The 20494-nt window shown below is 38.4% G+C and overlaps 1 protein-coding gene across 16 annotated transcripts in view; it reads left to right on the top strand.

Moving 5' to 3' along the window:
• Positions 1 to 4766: 4766 nt before the first annotated feature.
• Positions 4767 to 20494, top strand: part of LOC139118961 (DISP complex protein LRCH3-like) — a 78616-nt gene continuing 62888 nt past the window's right edge. For 7 of the 16 annotated variants that reach the window (XM_070682544.1, XM_070682545.1, XM_070682546.1 and 4 more), the window contains exon 1: positions 4773 to 4970. In XM_070682544.1, the coding sequence (XP_070538645.1) occupies positions 4799 to 4970 (172 nt within the window). In that variant the 5' untranslated portion in view covers positions 4773 to 4798. Of the gene's footprint in view, positions 4971 to 20494 lie in introns of all 16 variants that reach the window. The other 9 variants (XM_070682550.1, XM_070682554.1, XM_070682557.1 and 6 more) reach the window with 4 other exon arrangements.

Consider the following 20494-nt stretch of genomic DNA (forward strand, 5'->3'; position numbering starts at 1 on the left):
ATTCACTGGTCTTTCAAAGAATACCAATAGGGCGGCAAAGTGAATACACAAGATGCGTCATCCTGGACCCTGAACTGTGGGATTTGTTGACCCCTGATTAGGTTATCAAAACGTAATAACTTGTTCAATTCTGTCATATCTAAATAACGTACTGTTTTCAAGACTAGGATTTGCTTTGATGTGACTTCAAGGAGAGTCACCCACCACTGAAAGAAGGCTGCAGTATTCTTTATCATGAAGCGACAAATTCCAGAAGAGATACACATGTTATGAATAAAATGCTGGTAATCATGGGGGGAAGAAATTTCCAGAGTTAAGAAATTTACATAACCCCATGATTACAAACACTGTAAAATTGCTGTACCAAACACATGTTGAACACAGTTTGGATATTGCTGAAATTTTCTGGCACTCAAATATTATGTAAATCATTATCATGGAGCTAGAGATTTCTGTCATTCAAAGTAGTCAATGGGTTAATGTACAAATAAAGTATATAAGTAGTAAGGAAATACGAAGCTTGAATAAAAGTCCATTTTCCATAACCTTGTGTCCACCAAACAGGTATTAATATAAGTAGAAGATGAAAAAACGAGCACTATCCTGATTGAAATTTGATTGGCCTTTCATCTGTAATGCTTTCTGATAAATGCTTGCATGTCCCTAGAGACATATGATTAAAAAAAATAAAATCCACGAAGGCAAAGGACAAAATACTATCAAAGTAATTGGCTGTTGCGAAGGTAATTAGGAGAAAATTCCCCGGCAGATTTTGTGGTGCATTAGTTTATCACAATGTGTGAGTGTCTGTGAAGAAGGGACCTGAAGGCCGTCATGAATCGCATTGGTGAATTACTTTTAAAAGATTTAATGTTGTTTGAGGTGTACTGTCCACCCCTGTACGGACATTCAGCGGTACTGAAAACCCATTGCAAACAATAGGAATCAGACATTCCTCAACGTTGACAGAGCTATATCGCTAACACCACCACCATAGTAAGACCATTTATCCTTCATTGTAAAGGATAAAATGCATCAGTAGATTCTACAAATATCTATAAATATCTTCCAGGCATTAAGTGCTTGAAAAGGATTATCAATATATTTAGCACATGTTGATTTAATCGAAAAAAGAGGTTTGCCCAAAATTTCATCTTTCATGACAAAAGTCATGAGAATTTTTAAAAATTTAAACAAAAGAAAATGCACATATGATCTGCACATGTTTTTCCTCATTAATTTGAGGGCACATTTGATATGGGTGGGGAAGTTTTCAGGTTTTGTTGTGCTGTTCATGTTACAATATAAATGAGAAAAGAAAATGTGAAAAATATGAGTTTGAGCTCACATGAAAGGTTTAAGCTGTAGGTTTAATGACCTAGTCTCTTACGCCCATCTGTGACATTCAGAAGTAATTACGGAATGGAAGTTACTTTTGTTTACATTGTAATTGTTATGTCTTTTGTTTCCATAAAAATTAAATGAAAATGAAACTTGGAGAAAGATGATCCTTACGTATTAAATTTCACACTTTCACATAGTCTAGTTCCCGAAAGGTCTGTGTTGGAAACCAGTGTCACCATTGGAACTGAGAAAAACTTGACAATGCACAAACATTTTATATGTAATGTAATATCTATGTATATGACCCAGACTGCAATATTGATGGAAAAAAAATTGATAAATTGATATGATTAACCCTGTCCTGAAGCTTAAGATTCCATGGGAGCAGAGCTTGTTGCCATGGTGATAGTTGGGGGTTCTTTAAAATTTTCAGGAGTATGAGCAGTTACCGGTAAGGTTTGAACACAACGTTCTGCACTCTTATTCAACCACATGAACAGTACTTTTATTGTGATTAAAGATTAAAAATGATACAGCCTATGGATATAAAAAGCAGCTTTGACAAAGAAATAACAAATTTCTTCTTCTGCTGGTAGGGAAAATGTCAAAATTTGAACTCATCATGAGTGTTTTACATCAGATTTTTTTCTGTTTGTCTGACTGGTTTTCATTTAATAAACCACTTTATGAGCGAAAGAGTCCCATATCCATTTGGTAATACAATACGGTTCCATAATGCCCATTACATTCTGATTAATCTGATCTGTCTGTGACATCACATGGAAAATACTTGTAATGATACTCACTCAGGTCATTCAACTGCCTGTGCTATAAATGAAAGTAAGTGATTTCAATGATCTCAAGGATAAATTTCAAGTGTATCAAAAATTTCTTCCTCATCACCATGCACCATTTCAGATATTTTTTGATGATTTAGGAAAAAAATAATTCCAATCGGCATACATTTCAAATAATAGCGTTAGTTACATTCTCTATGGGTAGTCCCTGAAAGAATTTGTATCATGAAAGGTGAAAACGTGAAAGTGAAAGACTTAACTTTTGCTCCAACTTTCCCCAATGAAACTTTCAACCATTCTCTTACCAACTCAAGAATAAAACTCAGGGGTCACCGAGCAAATTCTGGTACTACAGAAATGGATTACCTAACAATTACAGATATTTGAAATTCAAAATGTCCGTCATCCCTGTGTTAACTCTATGGGGATAAAAAAATTTCAGATTTAAAAAAAAAACTAAGACAGTGAAATTGTGCTTACCCCAAGATCTTTAAAATGAGCCCCTACAATTGGTTGACCAAAAAAGAAATGTGAAAAATTTGAGAGTCTGAATATTTGTCCCCGAGGCGAATTCTGCACTCAGTGTATGGTTTCTACTTTGCCAGGCTGTTGCATTTGAGGAATACCGTTACTCTCTGATGAACAAGTCAAAAAAGAAAGTTAAGAAGCTTTGTCGCCCAAAAGCTTACTGTTTGTGTTTTTTCTCTGCAGAACATTTTATTTTTATGATATTCCTAACAACGAGCTTGTCTGAATCTGTAGTGGGAACACAGCATTTCTTGTGTTCAGTTTAATGTTGTTGTACCGGTATAGGACAAACAACATTCAGAATTGACTTTCAATGATCATTCAAGGCTGATAAAACCAATGAGGCTGTGGTGTTGCACCTTAAGATGTTGGCACTAGGTGGGACTGACCGGGATAGGGGGGTGGGGGCGCTGAACACAGAGCTCTCCTGAAACTTTGCAGATATAATAAAATATGATATACAATCTTCATTAGCTATCTTTATCAGTGATTATTCCTATTTCCAAATATCAGTTTTTATGTGCACACAAAAAACACTGTATTTGAAAAATAATGTAAATTGTGAAAACAAAATAATAAGATATTACTATAGCCTCATATATACCACAAACACTAAGGTATGCTGCACATAGAAACACTTAGTTAATTGAATTGCTTTGACTTATCAATGCAAAACACGGAATCCTAGTCTGATTGATATTAAACTCTTTATGAAGCAAAATTATGATCACATTATTACATTATAAAAAGTAACTGTGAAAACTGGCAATTAGGTATAATGAGCCTGATTTATCAAGCTTTGACACAACTTAAAGTCGTAAAACATGCATAAATGCTATGTTAATTGCATGGAAACAAGTGGCTTGATTATCGCAGCTGATAAGGATTATGCTTTATAAGTCCACAATGGAGAACAATGACAAAATTTAATGTTCTGGTCTCTCTTTAACGACATCAGCTACTAAAAGGTCATTCGACCAGAATGACAAGCCATAAAAACACTATTGTAACCTCACTGCCCATACAGTATAAAGAATACTTAGTAACATTTGACTTTTTCCAATTGCGAGTCATGTGGCCTATTTTTTTCGAATTCCCGCCAAAAAAGTATAAAATTTTACAAGTATGTACTCTGAAAGTTCATGTAAATCTTCATGTGAATTCATGCTTATCTGTCCACTAGTTCCCAAATCGCAACAATAAATTATTCAAGTTTCGTTGCAAGAGATTTTTTCAATGGAAGTGTCATTGAAACATCATTCTACTTTCAAGTCTTGTTCATTCCAAAGATTTTTTGTAAAGATGAGGTGAAAGTGGTAATAAAATCATTCCAAAGATTTTATGTAAATATGAGATGAAAGTGGTAATAAAATCATTCAATACAAGGGAATATGTACCAAACTGCATACAAACACACTAATTTCTTATGCCATTGCCAGCCGTGCCCTCTTTCATCATGAAATGTACATGCTCTCTTTCATTGAGACAATCAAAAAATGTCTTTCAAGGCAGGGATTTTTAATTTGTGGCTTCCGTACAATTCTCACAGAAATACTGAAATCTTACAACAGAGAAGGAAGGATAAACAAATAAACCAACAAACAAGCAGGCAAACAAATAAATAATTAAATATTAAAGAAAATAAATTGAGTAAGAGTTAAAATAATAGAAATATTTAAGATGCAACGTCAGCATCACTTATTTTGCATGTTTTCCAGTCAGTCAGTTATTTGAATTTTTATTCAATTTATTGTTTTCTCTTTTATTTATTTATTTATTTGTTTGTTTGTTTGCTTGCTTGCTTGTTTACACTGGCTTCTCTGGAACCAGACAAGAACATCTTCTCTCAACACCTGCCAGTGAAGTAACCATGTGATAAAGTTTGTGAATGAAAATTTTCCGTAAAATTTGTACGGGTAAGTTCATAGATTTTAAAACGTATCAACAGAACGAGCAAGAATTTGGTGCTTCCTTTCACTTGTGAGAACATGGAACGCCTTAATATTTCACCACTAAAAAAAGGGTGACAAGCGAAGCGTAACACGGAATTCACGCGGATCAATCCCCCACAATGCCCTTCGCCATTCATGCCCTCTTGAAGCTTGAAATGCAGCTGATTTGCATGTTTCATGATGGCGGTCCAAACACAGAGTCCCCAGCCGGGAACTCAACTGTCTCGGAGTATGGAACGAGTATTGGAGGACGCTCAGGTGACAGGATACATAAATCTCAGCGGGAGAAAACTTAAGGATTATCCCCAAATTTCCAAAAAGTACGATCTTGCCGACTGTACAGAAATAGGTGAGTACGAAGCAGACGAGTGTGGATTTTGCTAATTGTGTGGCCTTCCCGTTATCCGCGGCCTGTTCAAAATACCGGACTGATGATAGCGGCTGCAGCTGTACTGCTCGTGTGCGAGTGAGCCGACACAGCACACGACATTTTTCCATGGCGGTTCACACACTATCTTCCTTTAAAGATCCACCAAGAGTGGCTTTTTGGTGAGGCCGCCATATTCCGTGGATTCTACTATCGTCCAACTCCTGGCAAACAGTCGGGACCACTGTTCGGAATCCTGGTGTCCACTGCAGTCTGTACTGTGTGCAGAATATAGACGTCGATTTCAGCATTGTGAACGTGTGAAAAAAGACTTTCACACGCGATGTCCTCTGCTCTAGCAGTATAAAATTAGCTTTGAGTTTGCAATATTTATAATTATTTACATGTACTTAGTATGTCTTATTTTCCGAAAACAAAGGCGACGGTGAATCCCGCGATTGTCTAAAAAGTCAAGTACGACCGACAATAACAATTGCTCGTGAATATTAATGACTTTGGCAGTGAAGCCATACGGCCTCTCCGCCTTGTCCGGTACTTCACTGAGCAGTTAACTTGAGACGTAGCAGTACGGCGCACACATACGTATAATATTACACTTTTATTCAGACAAGATGTAATACCAGATTATTTCATAATGGTGGTGCCAATACTCCCGTCAACTGGAAACAGTTGCACGTATGGATGTAGTTGTACAGGGGATCCTACCACGACTCCGTGGTTAATGAGTCATAACAGAACGCAGGGTTATTGGTTGGAGGACACAGGTTATTTCTATGCGCTGAGCGAGAGGACACACCCGGTTGGAGTGAGTTACCATTTAAGGGCGCTGAAACCTTCCGGTCCCGACGGGCAAATAGGAAATACAACGATTCTTGTGACACTGCCACAAAGTGATAATCGTTTAAGAAATGATAATGTCACACGCATACACTTACAGATTGAAGTGGACAATCTGTAATTACAGTGTTTGGAACAGCTCCTTAATTGTCAATATTTATTTAATTATTAATATATGCATTGCAGAGTTCGATGATGTAATAGTGAGATAATGCTGCTTTTGTAATCTTCTGTTCCCAGGAGAAACATGATATTATCAGTTTTTGTTGTAGATACTGTATCTATGTTGTTGTGAGAGATGCTTGTCACATTTAACATTTAACAGATTTTCACAGGTAATACAATGCAGCTTGTCAAGTCAGTGCTTCCCGAGGACGATTTGGAATATAGTTTTTGATCAGGAGAGACTACCCCCCCAGACTATCTCCTAGCTCTTGATAGATATACTGATGGCATCTCTGTTGCACTGCAGTAGCTACACCAGGGTTTGTCTTGCGATTACTTCCTGTCTAACTTGACGTGCATCAGCATTCTTCTGTGAAAGCCAGGAAGTTAAGTTAACATGACTGTGGAAGAATTTATTTCACACGTCACCTTTTATATCAAGACAATGCACTGCTATGGCCCACGTTCTCATTCAACAAAGATGAAAGTTTTTTTGTGGTTTGAAGTTTTTGCTGTAATGCATTTGTTCAGACTGAAAGAATGTGAAGAATTCTTTGTGTGCATGGTAAATCGCATCACTGTCCAATGGAACGCTCTTCAGCTCATGAACTCAAAACTCCGAGAGTTGCGACCCCCCTCCTCCCCCATGCCCAGGCTTCTTAGCGTGACTGGTTTAACCCATAGGGACCTGATGAAAATATAGGATGAAACATAATGGATAGCCATGTATCCCTTTAAGTGAAATTGGAATTGTTGATTTAAAATTCTGAATTAGTTTAAAAATATACCGGTTTTGATTTGAAGGACTTGGTAGATGACTCACAAATATGATTCCAAAGCATCACAGATATATGTATAGTTGTTGTTTTTGTGATTACAACTTCTTCACAAATTGACTTTTTTTGAATAGATTTGCTTGCATCTGACTTGGATAAATTGTTATTTAATAATTAGAGAATGGGAGTCTGCTGTTAATGAATTGCTTTGCATGAGCTTTTTAAAAATTTGTGCAAATTGTCAAAATAGAACACATAATTCACTGCTTCATCACTTATAAGATGAGTTGTTTATAATTTGAAAATTATTGGTTTTCTGAGTACTGGTATAATGAACCATTTTACCATCATACAATTTCTGTAAAAGTAGATTACCTACATGTACATGATTGTCAGCAGTATTTTTCCCAACTATTGAATTAGTCATCTGAAAAAAATTGTCATTTATAAATTCTGAACAACACAGATGGGATACAGTACCTGCACTCAACAATATTTTCAGTGTTATTAATAACTCAGCTTTTGATTTTTGTTTCCAAAGTTATCAATCCTGATAATACGTTCAGCTGAGCATACCTAAAAATATATTAACTGTGTCAAACATTTCCTATTTTATTTTTGCTGCTTTACTGCATTCAACAAGCTGCAATGTGGAACAATAGTGACCCCAAGCTGTGGCCATGTGTTTAAGTATTAATCCCTGAGTTTTGTAAAGTGTAGATTTGGTGTAGTTTTTTTTTGGCCACAGTCCCTCCACCAAAGGACTGTGTTTAGGCATAATGGTGACAGCAGGTCATACAGGGCAGTGGTTCTCTATTGGCTTCAAGTTCTAAAAGAAAGGAAGTATTGTTGCCGAACTGATCCATATGCCTACACTGATCCCAGTAGGCTGTAAAAAATATACATGTACACAGAGTGATACCTTTATGGCAATTCCCTTGGCACAATAGCTAACCCTGTAACCCCATGTCCATGCATGGTTGTCCAAGCTATCTGACAACAGTTGGCTTATTCCAGTGTTTGATGACCTTGAAGGGCTTCATTTGGTGATCCTACCAATAGTTGATATTAGTCCCCACGGACACCGTCCGGGGGGACTTATAGGTTTGGTCATGTCCGTGCGTGTGTGCGTGCGTGCGTGCGTCCGTCCGTGCGTCCGTCCGTCCGTTCACGCAGATATCTCAGAGATGCCTGGAGCGATTTCATTCAAACTTGGAACAAGGATTACTTCATATGTCATACAGATGCACGTCAATTTGTTTTTTGATACGATCCAATATGGCTGCCAGGCGGCCATTTTATTATGATTTTTTCATGTACAGAGCCATAACTCAGACATGTTTCAACCGATTTTATTCAAAGCTGGTACAAGGACATTGACCAATGTCATAGATATGCACATCAATTTGTTTTGTGATACGATCCAATATGGCCGCCAGGCGGCCATTTTGTTACGATTTTTTCATGTACAGAGCCATAATTCAGGCATATCTCAACCGATTTTATTCAAACTTTGTACAAGGACATTGACCTATATCATACATATTCACGTCGATTTATTTTGTGATACGATTCAATATGGCCGCCAGGCGGCCATTTTATTACGATTTTTTCATGTACAAAGCCATTACTCAGGCATGTTTTAACTGATTTTATTCAAAGTTGGTACAAGGACATTGACCAATGTCATATATATGCACGTCAATTTTTCATGTGATACGATCTAATATGGCCGCCGTGCGGCCATTTTGTTACGATTTTTTTCATGTACAGAGCCATAACTCAGGCATATCTCAACGGATTTTATTCAAACTTAGTACAAGGACATTGACCTATGTCATACATATGCACATTGATTTGTTTTGTGATACGATCCAATATGGCCGACATGTGGCCATTTTATTACGATTTTTTCATGTCCTGAACTACAACTCAGACATGTATCAAGTGAATTTATTCAAAGGTATTTTTATCACAGACCTAATGAAGAGGACTCTATCCTCTCTGAGGACATGTAATCAAAGTACCCATTAACCCTTTGCGCTCCGATTCGGCCTGAGACGGCCTCACTAATTGTATTCACGTACGCCCGGTTAGGCCTGACACGGCCTGTGTAAACGCAGTACAGTGATCCCGTTACGGCCTCAATAGGCCTGCATTTTTAATTAGTAAACAAGGATTGATTACATCGTTAGTTTTTTGTCGTGACGACTACACATGCCTCAATGACGTTTAACAACATCTTGCCTACGACTCACACATACATGAATACATTTTCCCGCCCCCTTCATGAATAAAAGATTTTTTCCCGCCCCACACACACAGACGACCTGAACTTTTCTTTGAGTGACGCGACCCCGCACCGTGGGAAAACTCTACAGATTTAAATATTCATTTATTTAAAGTTTGTTTTGATATGTCGACCCCGGAAGTGAGAAACAACACCGTTTGGGACATTTTCTTTGGGACTCTGATTCCGACAGCGATTTTGAAGGTTTCACAGCAGAGGAAATATCTGAACAACAACTGCGAGTGGAGATTGCGAGGGAAACATATCGACAGGAAAATGGCAGCGCGAGTGACATCGATCCTGCTGAACTCGCCCAGCGTTTGATCGAAGATCTACATGCAGACGACGTTACTGTAGCCGATCTGGAGTGGTCAGAAACTTCAAATGACGAAATAACTTTATTTCCTTTCAACGGCGACGAATCTGGCCCATTTCACAATCTGGGGTGTACGGGTGATCAGTTGGATTTTTTCCAACTGTTCATGACAGACGACTTTCTCGACCATCTCGTCCGCGAAACCAACAAATACGCGCAGTTCAGACAGGATCTTTCACAGAAAGTCGACACTGAGTGGAGTCCGGTTGACAGAAATGAGATGAAAGCGTATATTGGTGTTCTCATTTTGATGGGTATTCACTCATTGCCCGAAATACGCGACTACTGGTCAACGGACGACCTCTTCATGTACCGGGGATAGCGAAAGTCATGTCCCGAAATCGTTTCCTGAAGTTGAACCAGTATTTTCATGTCAACGATCCGTATGGCGAACCCGACCGACAAGACCCAGGCAGAGATCGGATGTACAAAGTTCGGCCGATGATCGATCAACTTCGTTCTAAATTTCCCACGAAGTTCATCCCTTTCAGAGAAATTTCCATCGACGAAGCTATGTGTAAATTCGCCGGGCGATCACCGATGATTCAGTATATGCCAGCGAAGCCTGTGAAGTGGGGATTTAAAATCTGGTCAGCTGCATGTCCACGCACTGGTTATACCTTCGATATGATCCCGTACGCTGGAAAGGGAGAGCACACGCAACATGGTCTTGGCTACAGTGTCGTTGTTGATCTGACCAGCAGATATTGTGGATTAGGACATCATATTTACTATGATAATTTCTTCAGTTCCCTTCGCCTTGCTGTCGACTTGTTGAACAGGCAAACGTACGTTTGCAGCACAGTTCGCAAGAACAGTAAAGGACTTCCGGCTGCAGTGTCAAAGCCAGCGACGAAGCTGAAACCAGGTGACTACGTCTACCGAGCAAGCGGTGAAATCACAGCTACTTTGTGGCACGACAAGCGTGATGTGACCCTGCTTAGTTCCAACTGCAATCCTGGCGGCCTGGAAGTTCAGAGGAAGGGGAAGGAGATATTCGTCCCAACAGTGGTGAGGGAGTACAATAAGTACATGGGCGGCGTCGACCTCAGTGACCAGATGGCTTCGTACTACCCGATCAACAACAAGTACATGAAGTTTTGGAAGTACTTGTTCTGGTTTTTTGTCGATCGGATGATCATCAACGCCTTTATATTGTACAGCATTGCACATTCACCAAACCCTCGACGAAGATATCGGCAGAAAGATTATCGCCTTGATCTAGCAAGTCAGCTGATTGGTGGTTTTACAAGTCGTCGGAAGCGCGGGCCGCAAAGTCAAGTCACAGAAGTCGAGAATAGCATCAACGCCGACAACATCGCGAACCACATCTGCGAAGTACTCTCTCCGAACGCGAAGCGTAAGAAGAAATGTTGTCGGCAATGCAGCAAGACTGGCAAGAAAACACAGAAGGGCTACCCTGTTGAAACAACTTGGGGATGTAAGCAGTGCAACGTACATCTGTGTAAGAACGAGTGTTTCTTGGAGTACCATGCGTCAATTTTGCGGCGTTGAGTGACTTCCGGTATGAAGACAAAACAACGTCTACGTGAACTCTGATGACCTTGAAGGGGAACCCCGTCTAGATTTCACACGGAGATATGTACTGTATATATAGTATTGCTTCGAAACGTTTATACTTTCAAATGACTTTAAAACGTTGGCTATTTTTGTCGCCAAAACTTTTGCGTTCATGAACGTTCGTGACATTTGCTTGTTTCTGAAATCTTAGAAAATTTTAAATAGTACTTTACCGTCAGGGTAACCGACGTGCCACACTGCCTCAGGTAAGAAATTCAGAGTGTAGAATTCATGATAAAATTGAACTACGTTACCGAGATATAACATAATAAGTCTCGCCTTTGCTCCAAATTGTTTATTTTGATAAGGTCTTTAAATTTAAATTTTACACAGGAAAGTTTCATGACGTTCAACAATTTTCTAACTATTCAACTAAGTCATTTCTGTCACACATAAAAAAAACAACAGCGATATTTATCATAAGAAAATCATTTTATTTTTCAAGTTCTTCCTGCCTGTAAAAGAAATCATTTCATAAAACACCGACCAAGAAATTTACAGCGAAGTTAAAAAAAATACGTTCACTGTATTTCCACTGAGGTGTTCAGTGAGTGAAAGTTTTGGATTTGGGGACACCGGATGCAAATTTTCTGCTGGGCTCTGCAAAAATGTTGCAACATTGTTGCAATGGGGCGCAAGGGTTAACAAGTGGGGACTGTGTCATCAACGATGACTTGTTATTCTTATTTTCCTTGCATGATCAAAAAAAAATATTTTGATGTAACATGCCATGTCTCAGGAGATGCTTCCATATCCTTAGAGGTATTGCATTGATGGCTGCTAGAGTGCAGCTCCCGTTCTTCCAATGGACATTTGTACTTACGCAGTGCTTTAGTGTATCCAGTCCATGAATAAAATATGCCCTAAACTCATTTGACACCCTTTTAAAAAGGAATTTGTCTAACTGTGAAAGATTCCCATTCCATTGCCCAGCCATGTAATCCTGTTTTTCCCTAAGGGTTCTAATGCACAATTGCCAGTTTGAATTACGCACAGCTTTCAGTGAATATGCAAACTAAAATGCCTCACTCAAGTTGATGGTGGTGACTGTTGTCTGAATAATGTGTGTTTATTTTTGAAATATCAAAACTACACTTTCTATTATTAGTTGTTTTGAATGTGCAATATATTTGTAGATGTCAAGGGCAGGGAACATAGATATAACAAAATTCAGTTTCTGGCAAAAAGAGTGACAATTTTTTACTAGGAAGATATGGAAAATGAAATTGAATTTATGAGTGAATTTATTCTAGGAATAGTGGAATATTCTGCCTTGGTGTCATCAGTCTCACATGTGCTGGTGTTGTTTTGCACAGGTAGAGCAAGGATAATGTCATTATATTTTTGCAGACTGCCTCCCATCCTATCACCTTCTGTATCTACTCCTACACACAGTGTTTCCTTGTCATGCATCCGTGGTGTCATTACACCACAACTTATCAGATGGGCAGCATCTTTTTTCCCTGAATGATGATGGAGATTTATTTTCAGAATAGTATGTACACGTTTTATGAAACATGCACAAAATATTTCTGGTTCTACTCTGATGTACAGTAAATCCCTGGTGTAAGTTGTTTATCAACTTTTATTTTGAGACCAGCCTTCAATAGAACACAAAGGACTAACAGTACGCATACAGTCAATGTCAACAAGGACTAATGTGAGAATCAGAGAATGAGAACTTGACACTGATGTCTTACCTTTCAGATCTTTTTTTGGTACATTTTGCAATTCCGTCATGTTTTCTTATAGTTTAGAAGTTTAAACCCTTTCGCTGCCGTAATTTGGCCCAAAGCCTTTGTTATCAATGGTGATTTTTTGACCTATTGATAGGGTATCGGGGATGAATTGCATTCTTGGCTGTTTCTTAGCCAATACACTGACTTGTGAAATGGCACAGGTTTATGTTAGGTGGAATCTAGAATTTAAAAGGTCATAATGTCTGACACAACAAATGGTTCGTCACTTTTTATGACACTGCTGAGTAGCCTGTTTACTGGGATTCTTTGTCAAACGTAGTGTTGAAACTACCATTTGTCCAGTTTGCCTTTTTTTTAAAAGCAGATAATTCTTTTGACTATCTTTGACCAATGTATGGACTTCTTGCAAGTTTTGGAACTTTGCAGAATGATACACACTCAATCTAGATACTTTCTGATTTAGCTAGGGACTGTACTACCAAAAATCAGCAAAACATTTCAAGAGTTGATCATGGTATAAAACCAAACACAAGGAATGTCAGTATTCATCAGTATTCCCTTTCCAATGTACTGTAAGCTGTAATTGTAAGGATATGTATTACATGCATGTGCTACAAAAGACAGTGGAGAGGGAAAGACCTCCTCTGCTGTCTATGGTGCTACTTAGGGCTCCTCAGCTTTCTAAGAAACACACATACCTGATTTACAATATAAAGATATTTTGTTTTCGTAACATATCATAGTGTATGATAGTCAACGGCTTAATAACAATGTTATGCAGAAACAATACACCATAAATTATGCTAGTTTCCATAAACCAAAGGATGTCACAGTTTGAATTGATCAAGAATAGACAATGTAAACAGAGATTGAAGAATGTGGCTTGTGCCAACCTTTAATAAACAAAATGCACACAAGGCTTTCAAAGCTGATGGACAGCAATGGTTAAAATGTGTTATACATGTGCCGTATATTATATCAAATCATTTTGCCATCATTTCCACTAAGATCTCTTTCCCACTATATTATGACGCATTTCCATGGACAATGAACACACACAAAACAGTCATCAGTGATCAGATCAGCTTGCTTGGGCCTTGCACGCAGGTGACCTTTGACCTAGGATTGTTGACAGATGTTAACCCCTGACTGCAAAATCATAAACTAGGACAGCAAACCAGTCTGTTTACCTGTGTAGCTGCTGTAGTCAGCCCACAGGGACAGAATTTCTTATCGGTATTTGTCCTTTCTCTAAGAACTGAACATTTCATGGTAGTGTAACCCTTATCATAAATTTTCAATCAAAGATAAGATTTGAAGGATTTTTTCACATATGTAAAGCTGTCATGATGTCAGTATTTAATCATAGAATTCATGTTTGTTGAATTTTATGCTGGGAAGTTCTATATTTGTACTCAGATTTTCCTAATTCAAAAAGTAACTTGTCAAGTGAACTTCATTTGAACTTCATCTTGACAAGACTATGTAGATACTATTCATTTATTGTAAATTCACAAAATACTACAGACAGTTGTGAAGCACTGTGTGACCAAAATCAAGCAAATCATAGTGTCTGTGGTGGGTGTATTCACAATGTAAACATTAACTCATGGAGTGCCATTGTAATTGTGCAAAAATGTGAATAATGAAATCTTATCGTCTTCTTGTGTTGCTGATGAAAAGAAAACTTTGTGTGAGAATTCAGTGCAATTGAAAGGTTTAGGCAGCGAACAGGAACAGATCTGCACAACAAGTGTTTGTTTAAAAAAGGGACATGTACTTTGAAAAGATACTTTAAAAATATGCTTTGTCTGAGATGGCGGAGACCACCATGTGTTTGGCGTGTCAAAACTGGAAGCAGTGGTTGTGTGTTTTTACTCCCTGTCGCCTGAACAACTGACTTCTGAAAAACTTCGGTGGAGATAAGATAACCCCTTGAGAAAGCCCTTATCTCAAACCTGTGTACCAGGAAGCTAATCACGTCATGCCCACTGGCTCCTCCAGATTGTACTGTGTGTGTTCTGCCACGCCATAGAGTGAAATTTTTGACATTTTACTGTAAAGCCTTGACATGATTGTGTCACTGACTGTAATTCACTGAATTTTGCTGTCTGTGGTTGCTTGAAGGTGTTGCTTTAATTAATGCGTCTGTCAGTCTGTAGTCCATTATGGAATCTGTGACGTAGTTATGTTTCCAGTCAAAGATATAAAAGTAAATGATGAAGTTTTTGCTGCTCCATTAGTTTGTTAAATAGTTATTACTTACCTCATGTTATTGTATAGGTAATCCAATTTTATTCAAAAAGTTGGGACCACTCTTATATTTTCTCTGATGAAACAGAGACCTATAGTTTTGAACAGGAATGTAAGATTTGCATATGACATGTGGGTGTATGCTACTGCTACAACTGAAACTATAGTTGTTTATCACAGTATCATACGCATTGTGTTTAAGAGAACAACACAAACGATTCTATGATATCACTCTTCTGTTCATCATGAGTATTTTGAGTTCATCATTATGTCATGTGCATCATTAGGCAGCTATACTAACTGCATTGAGAGTGAGGCGAGAGCAGCATTTAAAGGGCCAATATCTGAAACTTGATTTTTTGACTACTTTTTGTTTTGTATGTCAATTGCTAGTTTTTGTTCTATTCCCCTAGACAAAACATGTCGAAACACCCACCAATTAGCTTGTGCATACAGCATATGTAATACGTTTAAAATGAGCTGTTATCGTTATTGTTTACATTTGAAATCTAGTCCATGACCAGAATTTACCAGTGAACAACAACAACAATGCAGTCTACACATGTACAGGACGATTTGACAAACTCATCACTGTATCTCAACATGCTTTGGGGAATAGAACGTGAAAAACTGTAGTTGACATTAAAAACAAAAATAGTGAAAAAATCATCAAAAGTTATAATCCCCAAAGCTTTAAAGACCAATAAAACAACTTGTGTAATGCCGACAAGTTTCTTAAGTTGGTATAAAAAAGAATATTCTTAGAAAATGACAGTTTGCTCCTCCTTTAGATTGGACTTTGGCAAGATTTGAGTTTGAAGTGGCTGTTTTGTTTGTCAGGGCAAGGCAAGACATGTACTGCTGTCAAGTCTAGGGTTTGGTATTAATGTTAATTGTCTAGCCCTCTTTGTAAACATGGCTTTTGTTTAGCTGTCTGGTGTACCATTTACGTGTTCCCAAGCAGGTCTGTTTGTTGTACAGTTGAACCCACTTATAAATAGCAGACCCGTACTAGCTGTAAAATAGAGAGAGAGGCAACGTTATGATTGGGAAAGACAGATATTATGGTCTGTAATCTATGAAATGGTCCGCATTGTGAAGTGTTTATTGGACTGAAATGAAGCTGATGAACGATGCGGGCAATACAATTCCTGACTTGTTTTGTCTGGAGGACTCTAGAGAAGCATTCCACTGATCTGTATGATGATGTATCCAGGATCTCATGGCCGTGCCGGCATCACAGGTTATCGTAACGTTGCTTGGATAGTCGTTCGAGGCGGGCGGCCGGAGGTCGCCGTTTACTTGGAAAAAAGAGAAAGGTCAGACATCGATTTCAGACAAGCAGCCAGAAAGAAACAAAAGAAACAATCTGGCGTCAAATAAACGATCCTCGACTATCACAAATACCTTCAAATGTTTATTGCTCCAGTATGGCCGGCCTAGAAACGTTACATGTGCCAAAATTTGGCAATATTCACTTCCTGGGGATTCCGCACACTTGCCCTGTATCCGCCATACTGACTTAATTGGACTTCGCATTGAATTGTGGGTAAGGTAGTTCGAATTCAGTATGGCGGATACAGGGCAAGTGTGCGGAATCCCAAGGAAGTGATTATTGCCAAATTTCGGCACATGTAACGTTTCTAGGCCGGCCATACTGGAGCAATAAACATTTGAAGGTATTTGTGATAGTCGAGGATCGTTTATTTGACGCCAGATTGTTTCTTTTGTTTCTTTCTGGCTGCTTGTCTGAAATCGATGTCTGACCTTTCTCTTTTTTCCAAGTAAACGGCGACCTCCGGCCGCCCGCCTCGAACGACTATCCAAGCAACGTTACGATAACCTGTGGCCGGCATGATGATAGTCCATCCACTCAGCACTTTACACAACATTTCCGTACTGTAGACAAGTACACCCCTACTCAGTACCCTGTGTCTTGTCAGTTAAAATATTGCTTTTAGGTTCCGTTGAAAAGAGAGTTCATTTTAAGGAGAACAGACACTAATAAGTCTTCACTGTTTGTGTCAATTCACTGATCCCGGTCTAGAATGTAGCTATTGGTTTCAGACTGTATACAGTCTTGCAAATTGATCTCAAATTTCCCATAGCAGGTGACACTGTTTCCTGAGTATGTAGAGAACTATCTATCCTCTCATAAAATTTCTGAAAAGGCCTTATTTAGTTATTATAGACAATTAGACATGTTGATGGAAGCATGGGTAATTTCTGAAAACCATTTACTACTTGAAACTGACAATTTCGTACTGATGAACAGAAGCAAACACAAAGTCACAGTTTAATCAAAATGCTGATATTTTAATTGCTTCGTTGTTCACTAATGCTACTTTTTTGTCGACTCGGCATCCGTATGTCAATATGAGTTGAAGTCAGGCTTCGATGCATTTGCTTTCCACCCCACTGTAAACAGTACAGCTGGTACAAAAGTGATCTCACAAAAGCCACCGGAACTTCTGGTCAATACAAGCGATATAAAACCTAGTTGAAATGAAAACTGTAACAACCTTTGCTCCTGTTAGTAGTCAGGAATGTAATTCAAGGTGTTGCTTGTGGGTGCAATTTTGAAAAGGAAATCCTTAAAAAAATACATAATAATGCAAGGCGTCAGTTGACACACAAATTTTAATATACTGGTATGTAGTACTTTACCTTGGTTTCAAACTAAGAATTATTTGCAGTACAGACTTCAGCATTAAAATATGGATCATTTTATTGTACTTTAATTTAATTTCTTCGGATGTCATACCGTACGCTGGTGTTAATTTTCCAATATGCGACTTTTGTATACAGCAATGCACTAGTACAATGCTGAGAGTTGATCCCACTTTGTGTCTGTCCCCTCCCAAAGGTGTGTGTGCTATTTTGTTTACTTTAGTCGGTTAATTCATGCGTTGTTCCTCTGGGAAATCTGAGGTCATTGTTCTAATGATTGACCATGCAGTGTGTTTTTTGAGCTGTTTTACATAGGACTTTCATGTTTTGGAATATTCTATAGGGTAAGATTATGTTACTGAAGAATGCTGGTATTACACCGAGGTGTGTCATTTACCTTAAACATTTTTTTGTGGCTTCGTTGCTACTACTGAGACAGACTACCCGTATACAAACACACTTAGTCTATTTTTCAGATGTGTTTGTTATAGGCTTACCCTCCAAAGATCCAGTTTTTTAAAGTGTGAGTTACACCAGAGATATATCGCTTTAAACTGTACTTTGGAAAAAAACGGTGTCAGAGTTCCCCAAAATATTATGACCTTTGACCTACAATCCATTAGAGGGATGTTTGTGACAAGAGACACACTGATGTTGTATCAGAAAAATTTGAAAAATGTCAGCCGGCCAGCCTTGAACATGCCGGTCAGCAAAGCCACAATTGAAAAAAACTGTTGTGATTTCAAGACAGATATCAAAACTGTGCCTTGACATTCAGACAGACAAGCGACAGCTGGTTGGTGTCAGCGTGTCAGATGAACAGAAAAAAAAACTGCAAAAGAAGAAATACATATGTCAAGCTGTCAGGATGGAGGCAAAGTTTTAGATTTCACATACATATGGGAGAGACCTTTGATGCTAAAAATACATGTACACTGAGTGATTGCAGTCAAACAACCTTCAAACGTCTGACCTCCATTGAATGAAATATTAAAAGCAGATGTCGGTGTAAAAGTAATTATCTTGTCTCATTTCTATCACATAGAAAAACAGTACCCACCAGTGAATAGCACGTTTGACCGGTGTATAAAACCAACACTTTTATTACTTTGATATTAATTGCCTTTTTTTGGCGTATTACTACTTTATTGGGATTTTTTTATTGATTCAGTAGTTGCCTTATTTTTAGAAATTTCAGTTATTGGAAATTTCTGTGTATTGTACAGTCCAAACAAGTTCACCAACTGGTGATTTGTTTTGCTGCGGTTTTGTTTATGGGGCAAAAGCATATTGTCCAGTTTGTTTGTGCTGACCGTTGAGGTTGACTGCCAAACTGAAGTTATGAAGCGAGACAGGATTTTATATCTTTTTACATCAGAAATTTGTATGCAAATATCATTATGTATATTTCATATGCAGAATACAGGCTTTGAAAATATGACGCCGCATACATAGAATTACAATCATCGCTGGAAGTTTTATGTATGTGTAACTGTGTAGATGTACGTACAGGTACATGCAGAGACACTTCAGAAATTTCATCCAGGCACTGAGGTGTTGCTCATAGCTTGCAACTCCACCGGACAAAAAATAAGAGGAAGAGAAGCGAGGCCCCATTAAAGATCATTTTTCTCAATTTTCCCACCCATCAATCTAGACTGGCTGTGTCAGCATCTTTTTTTAATGTTTGCTTAAAACAACATGAAATAGAAAAATGACAATGGGCTACGCTCGGCAGACAACGTGAGATGTAATATGTGTAGGATCACAGGCATGCTCTGTACATATCTGAACTGCCTAGTCATCATCATCTTGCAGCGTGTCAGAATTATTGCCGTGTGTATAAACATTCCCGATTGAAAAAAAAAAAGATCCTGTTTTGTTGTTTTCTTGTCGGTGGCTGGATCTGCTGAGCTTGAAAGAAAATTGGCCAAAGAGATTGCATCGCTGCATCGTTTTTGTCAGGACGAGAAACAAAGCTTTAATTTATTTTGGTCTGCTGACAGAGTTTATCTGAAAGTGAAGGCATGTGATGACGCTTGACTAGTTGTAGGTACACAAGCCATAGTATGTGTATGAGTCATGGTCCGGGCTGGCCAGCTATAGTATCCATCATCACACGCAGATGCACGGGTATCTGAAATTCTCAGGTGTCTGGTTACCCCCGATATCACCCGATACATCATAATTTGAAAAAAAGAAATATGAGTTCTGAGGAAATTTATATTGCCATCAAAATATGTTCTGCAAGGAAATATCAGATTTATCATTTTAAAGTGTAACAATAATCTTTAAGATGGGACATGTGCTACTTGGAAGGTGTCTTGTTCTGTGTGAACATGTTTTGTAAGACACTTGGAAGTAAGATTCATATGGTTTGTGTGTTCAGTCAACTAGATTTGGCAAGTTTTTGCCCTGGCTCAGTTGTGGTTCTTTACAAACTATGGATGACATGTTCAAAGTGTACAACAGTATAGTATGATGTATAATGTGAATAGCCATGAGCTGAAACTTCCATAGGACACTCCCTTTCTGGTGGTGTTAGACTGGAAAATATGTATTTTTGTCTCGGGGGATAGATTTGCCCGCACGGAATGTCATGTGCAGAGAAAGTGTTTCCAAGGGTCAAAGGTGGCAAGCAAAGATGGGCTGCCGGCCCCATTGACAGCTTGCCCAGCTCCCCTCACAACAGTCCTTCCACAACAAGTGTGTCAGATTTGCATTACTGTGCCGGCTTTTCCATTGTTGTAGATTGCTCCTAATGAGGACAAGAATTAATACCAATAAATGGTATCTTTTTAGTATTGGATGTCATCTGAAAAAACTTACTGTATCTT

This window comes from Ptychodera flava, chromosome 19 (genome assembly GCF_041260155.1).
Source record: "Ptychodera flava strain L36383 chromosome 19, AS_Pfla_20210202, whole genome shotgun sequence".
In the NCBI taxonomy this organism is placed as follows: Eukaryota; Metazoa; Hemichordata; class Enteropneusta; family Ptychoderidae; genus Ptychodera; species Ptychodera flava.